Genomic DNA, 7015 nt, shown 5'->3' on the forward strand with positions numbered 1-7015 from the left:
AAATTAAAAACCCGATCATTATCTTGAAAACAATCTTTATTAGTTTTGAATACACATGAAAATAATATTATGATACAAAAAGTTACATAGACAATTTCGCAAAAATTAGACATATTTAAGGGTATTTTGGTCAAATAATATAGTTTGTCAACCAAAAGTGATTATTCTAACATTCTTGTGCTTAATATATAGTATAAATAAATAAAAGTTGGTTATTTTTATTGAGAAAGAAACATTAATCAAATTCTATATTTTCTTAAAAGAAAAATTAGCAATGCAGTTTTTCTTGATTATTTGTTTAATAAAAGTGTTAACTATAGAAAAATACTAATAAATGGCAACGATCAAGTTAAATATGGGTCGATAAGTGATGAATATTTTATTGTTTTGTGATCACGGGCTGATGCTAAATAATCCGTTACTCCAGGATATTTTAGTCTATTCACACTAAAAATATAGATTAATATTATAAAGATAGATCAAATAGTATATAGTGTTATATTTTATTTATATATTATACATAAATTTATTATTATTGATATATTAAACAAAATTTAGTTCATATAATATATTGGCATATAGAAAAAAATAGTAATATTTATAATAAGGAAAAAGTTAAGTTGTCCATCATACATTTTTCAATCACTGAAATATCTATGATTGAAAGGTAAACAACAAACAAAACAATTTGAGAAAGAGAGAGTATTGAAAGTAATAAAAGACAACTTCAAGGGGGAAAAAAACAAAAAAGGGAATAATTACATTGCTTATAGGGTTATGCATGCTAAATTTTACATAATTTTGCTCATAAATAAAAACTACAAACTAATTACCCGAAATCCTTTTATCCAATTCTAGTTATTTTTTAAGGTAAAATCAGAATTTGATGCAATTTTGTTCATTTCTTGAAAATATATTTAGGCCTAACTTGAGTCAGCTCCAAATATTCTGTAAAAAGTCGCAAAATTACCCTACAAGATTAAGCAAGTGAGAATAATAACGGGGTGATCTCGACTATAGTATTTCGATATTTGTTTGTCGTTTCCTTCCCAACATAGATATTTCACAATTTTCACTCGTCCACCCAATATGTAAAAAAAAAGAAAAAATCTAAAAAATAATTTTATTTTCAAATTAAATAAATATAGTCAACTAAATTAAGCACAAAACAACTAAAACAAAAATTGTATTATTTATAGATAATTATTACAATTTTGTATAAAAATACCAAGATGATTAATTAAGCTCATTCATTTTACATATATTGGAATATTTCACCTAATTACCTATTTAAGAGTGAGTTGTGTTGTTCTTATTCTTTCCTTTTATATTTGAAATAAATCAATTTAAGAAGGGCCAATTATGTCAATAGTACTACCAAAATTAACTGAATTCAGATGTTTGATGTGAAGGACCAACTTTATTTTTATTGCTCTTTTGGCCCCTTATCTTTTCATAATTAATAATGCATACCCCAAGTGGTAAGAGTTAATGATGCACTAACTAGAAAAGCAATGCCCTTTTCATATAGGAATAATACATTTTTAGTGGAATTGTAACTAAAAAGATGTGTTAATCTAATTAAGTATATTAAGTGAAAACCACACTTCAACAACTCCAATTAGTGCAATAATTTGAATACTTTAAGCCATAGTTGGGTTAATTAACCCGCACACCTTAAATTAAATTTGGGACGAACCCAACCAATCACACAACATGCAAGCATTATATACTTTTCATGTAGATTATTTTTTCAATTTGTACATCAATCACACTACAAGTGTATTATATTTACGTGAATTTCCGACCGACGTAATGCGACTCCAAAGTTAAATGAAGTCCGACATGATCGATGACATGTTCAACATATTTCAGTAATAATCCATTCGACATGTCAAATGACACGTCGAACATACATCTAAACACAGTGAATTAATTTTTCAATAAATTCAAAAGAATAAATAATAAAAACTAATAATTTTCTCTTTTAAAAAAAATTATGTATCGTTGTATTTGTATAGGTGGGATTACGTAAAGGAAGAATCCTTGTTGAAGGGTCTAAATAGGACCAGCATATATCATGTAACATCATCACAATCGTTGTTACAAAAAATATCAACATATGAAACACATTTATGATAATGTTCAAGGGAGGACCACTTTTGGTGGTTCTCGATAGGGGTATTTATTCGATAAAATCGACTCGAAATTTTAATAAATTGATAAAATTGGGTACATCAAAATACTGTACTGATAAATGAATTGAATTATTAAAAAAAATAAAAATAAATTGTGGTTCGATTCGGTATTCAATAAATAAGTTCTTTTTTAAAAATTATAGCTAGTGATGGTTTTAATTTTTGTACCTAACATGTTACACAAAAATTGACTACACCTTCACCAACTGAAATCATTGCATTAATTCAATTTAATTGCAATCCCTAAGTATTCATCAATATTGCCATTTTACAGTTAGAAAACATAGTCAAATGTGCATCCAATTGATGTGATGTGACAAAATCAAGAAAATCAGTGCAGTCACTACTAGTGCATTTGGTCAGCTTGACCAAATCAAACATAAATAGTATTTGTAATAATGTATATTTTTGCTGTAGAAATAAATTATTAGTTATGCAATAGTAAAAATTGAAAATATTTTAATACAAAAATGGAACACGTATATTAAAATTTACTAATTTGTCCCTAAATAATGTAATTGTGCGAAAGGTAAAGAACACCTTGAGTTGAAAGGTGAGGATATTTTTGGGATTTTTGTAAATATATTAAGAATTAAAATGTTCAAAATCAACTTCGAAATATTTACTGAAATGCCAATAAGCTGAGTTATTTTTTTCCAATTATTCATATCTCTTATGCATTTTAAGTAAAGTGCTCTTATACAATGAAAATAAACCATTTCTTGTAACGGTTTATATCGATAATAGTTGCTCTTGTGGTGTTGGAGTGCAGAGTCTAACTCAATGATGCATTCAAGTTTAGTGGCTGCGGATCCAATTAGGTGGCATCGTATAAATAGTTGATGGGTGATTTTCTGTTGTAATTCACTGAAAATATTCCTAATAGAAATCAATTTTCACCAATCGTGGACATAAGAAGTTGCCAGTGGAACAGGCAACTGTACATTCCAAAAAGTTTGAGTTGCACTTTTAGCTAGAGTTTTCAACATAGCTTCAGATGCTCGATCCATCATTGTCATGAGTTTGAATCTTATGAGAATGTAGAGCTCGTCATTTTACGTGGCCGTATTATAGAATGATGGTAGCCAACCCATAATACTTGATCAAGTGAAGACTGGACTTTACTTCCTAATACGTTGGTGGAACTACGATGATCAAATCGAACAATATCTTAACAGATTTTGTCGAAAAAAAACATTTCGTAACAATTAAATTCTCTTAGTTGGATTAGAAAAGAAAAAAAAAAAGTAAAAAAGTTTGTGCACAACTTCATAAGTGAGAAGAGGAATAATTATGTTGAGAAAAATCACAATATTATGGCAAGACAAGATCATAATTGTGATGATACCCAGCCCCATCTTCACATGCTATTTCTCCAAATATGGATACATGCTGCCTGCACCTACATATTCCCATCTTTGTCCTTACCCTCATTTTATTTCCAAAATTGATCACATATTTGTTTACATGAGCTATTTTATGCATTAATAAATGATGAATACGTCTCGTCAGTATAATATAAATTTTATTTTGACATTAAATTAATATCAATCATTGAATAAAATTTTACGTTAGTTGTGACTCGAGTAGCTAAAAATCAAACAATTTATAAAAATATTTCGAAAAGAACCATAGGATAGTTGTAAAATATGAAGAAATAGTCCCTAATTATGTACATTATATTATGCTTATTTGTAATAGTTAAGTTTCTAATTTTTTGTATTCATTAAAATATATCTACATATATATTTTTGCATTATAAGTATAATGTTTAAAAGTAATTATATGTCGCATAAAGTTCTTATATGTACTCGATTATATTAAAACATCAAACATTTAATATTGTTTAATGTTTTCACACTCTGTTTGTAAGAATATTCAACCGTAAGTACTATTTAATTTGAAATAATTGAAAGTAGTACCTCCCACTTTGAAAAAAAGTCTAAAATTGATTGATGGATTTGAAACAAAAAAATATAATAATAACAATTTTACGATAACAAAATCTTTTAAATTTTTTGAATAGTTTTATATTATAAAAGCAGTTCAAATTCGTTGATCCGTATTTTAAACTATATTATATGGCACTATCACAAAAATTATCAAATAATTTAAAACCCTTTTTATAAATATTTCTTAAAATTCAAATCCTTCCAATTCAAAATGCATCATCAAATCAAAATTGTTCAATTCTTTTGTAAGAAAAAAAACAAAAGAAAAGATATACTAAATCACCCCCCCCCCCCCCCCTCTCTTTCTTGTTATTCTCTCTGTCTCCCACACACACATTCACACAGTGGGAGGTATATTCTGCACTTTAAGTCCACAACCAGTTGCCAACACTCCATCTGTAAACTTCATCACTGGTTGAAATTTCTTCCTTGTTTTTACACTCTATATCATCCACCCCCCACTCTCCTGCTACGCGCGTCCCTGCTCCACCCTCAGAAAAGACAGCACGTGTCCAAGACATTATTGATACCACTCAATTTTCTGACACCCATTGGTCAGTCCATTACGCCGTGATGCAGGAAATCAGGGCTCGTCTTCACCACCAATAATTGATCATTCTCTTAATCCCTTCTCTCCTGTATTGTTGCTGGCGCCCTGTCCTTATTCCTCTCTAATCTTCTCTTTCTCCTCCTCCTCCGCCCCCACCTCCTCCCGCCGCCGCCTCCCGACATCCCCGTCGTTGAACCCACCCAAGAGACTATATAAATTTCCATGCCGTTGACTCCAAGGATTTGAAAGAAAAATGGTTTCTTTGCGCCATTTTCTGATCGTTCTTGCCATTCTCTTCATCTGTTCATCGTTACTATCAGGGGCGAATTCTGATGGAGCGTCTGGATCGTCAATATACGAAGTTTTGAAGGTTCACGGGCTGCCAATGGGATTGCTCCCCAAGGGGGTCAAGAATTTCAGCTTGGATAATTCTGGGAAATTCGAGGTTCACTTAGATCAGGCTTGCAATGCCAAGTTCGAGAACGAGCTTCACTACGACAGGAATGTCTCGGGCACCATTAGTTACGGGAAGATCGACGGGCTGTCGGGGATTTCGGCGCAGGATTTGTTTTTGTGGTTTCCGGTGATTGAAATCCGGGTCGATATTCCCAGCAGCGGATTGATTTACTTTAATGTGGGCGTTGTCTCGAAGCAGTTTTCTTTGTCTTCGTTTGAAACCCCGAGAGATTGTTTGGCTGTTCCGGGTCCGGATCTTCAGTATGGAAGGCAAATAGTGGAGACTGTTAACAAGGTCAATAATCTTTTTTCTGTTCTTGAAATTCTATTTACTGGTGGTTTATTCTGATTCTTGGCCATTTTTTCTCCGTGAGTTTATTGCGTTCTTGATCTTTTTTTTTTTGTTTCTTCTTGGAGTTTTGCGTTTTTTCAGCAGGAAATTTGAGGTAGAGAAGGAGCATTTTGCACTGTAATCTGCTTGTTTGTGGGTGCAGATATTAGTATTCTTGAAGTCAGAAATGAAACTTAGTGGGTTGAAATTATGGGTAGTGCTGCTTTTTGCATAAGTTGCAAAAGAAAGATTCAAAGATTCGGTTTTTTGGCCTGCTGTAGTCAGTTTGGAGCCTTCAAACACAAAAGTGATTTACCCCATATGGACAATCTATGAAATTTCGAATATATTGTTTGTATAGTTTTGTATTAGTGTCATTTGCCAGAGCCCAAAGAGAATTCATGTAAAAACGGTCCCGTTTCTCGTTTGATGAATTTTAGAATCTTGAGAGGTTATACATTGTTTGAGTTCCAATGTTGTTGTGAGTGTGGCCATGTTGGATTTTGATATGGCTGAATATTAACTGTAATAAGAGTAGCTGATTCATCTGCCTCTTTTCATCAGGTTCGATCAGGGAAGCTCCGGTATGAACTTGATCAGGATACTGCTCTGAGGACGGCATTGTAGCTTTTTCAGGCGGCAGTGATGCACATTAGCTCAATCAACGCTATGAATTTCTGATTCTTGTATGTACAGATCTGCAGAGAGTCTGCTGCAGACACCATATTTTGTTGTTCTAGTGTGCGTGCTTGCAGTTGCGTCTGTAGTGCCGAGTCCACAAAGTAGTCGTTCCGGATTCTCTCCATGATCGAATGAGCATGAGTTCAAGTGGGAGGTGTTGAAAGACTGGTGGGAAAGATAAAGAAGTCGTCCCGATCTTGAAGACAGGAAACCACCGTATTGGAGCAGGTGATAAGGTTGCGTAAGTTTGCTACGTCGAGATTATGATTATGAATGTGGACATAAACACAATTGTTGAATTGATTCTCTTTTTGTAGTATAAAATGTTAGACGACGATGAGTTACACATACTTATATTATGGACGAAAATAAGGAATAAAAGTGTTCTTTTTCCTTTTCTGTTTGTATTTAACATGTCTACTGATTCTCCATGTATCTGCAGTTCACTAATTCTTGATTTTACTTTGACTACAGTGATTGCTTCAGTTTATTACCTCGACCGAAGGTAAGAATGGAAACCATTTTCGGCCAAGTAAAAGCAACACTTATCTGACCATCTTAGATGGAACTTTCCTCCAAAGTGCAAAACAACTTAGATTCAGTTTTCACTGAGTGGCTATGCTAAATGCGAGAAAAAAATCAAACTCCCAAAACATGGAAAAAAGAAAAGAAAAGGATGGGGAAAGAGAAAGAGGAGAGACAAAAAACTGAAGAAGAACAAATGTTCATCGAAAGTTGCAAATAATGCCTCCCAGATTAGATGAATTTGTTACTCTGCTATGATCCATATTATAAAGCATTAGATTGTAAGAACGGCATAAGTGTGTGATTATTTCTTCTTGTTATT

General features: G+C 32.3%; 1 protein-coding gene across 1 annotated transcript; it reads left to right on the forward strand.

Moving 5' to 3' along the window:
• The first annotated feature begins 4602 nt into the window (after window positions 1-4602).
• Window positions 4603-6567, forward strand: LOC105170519 (uncharacterized protein At5g01610). Its single transcript, XM_011091316.3, has 2 exons — window positions 4603-5451; window positions 6052-6567. The coding sequence occupies exons 1-2, from the start codon at window positions 4954-4956 to the stop codon at window positions 6112-6114; spliced, it is 561 nt and encodes a 186-aa protein (XP_011089618.1). The 5' UTR covers window positions 4603-4953; the 3' UTR covers window positions 6115-6567.
• Window positions 6568-7015: the final 448 nt, after the last annotated feature.

The sequence above is a fragment of the Sesamum indicum genome, linkage group LG9 (assembly GCF_026168435.1).
Source record: "Sesamum indicum cultivar Baizhima isolate 11 linkage group LG9, ASM2616843v1, whole genome shotgun sequence".
Classification (NCBI taxonomy): Eukaryota; Viridiplantae; Streptophyta; class Magnoliopsida; order Lamiales; family Pedaliaceae; genus Sesamum; species Sesamum indicum.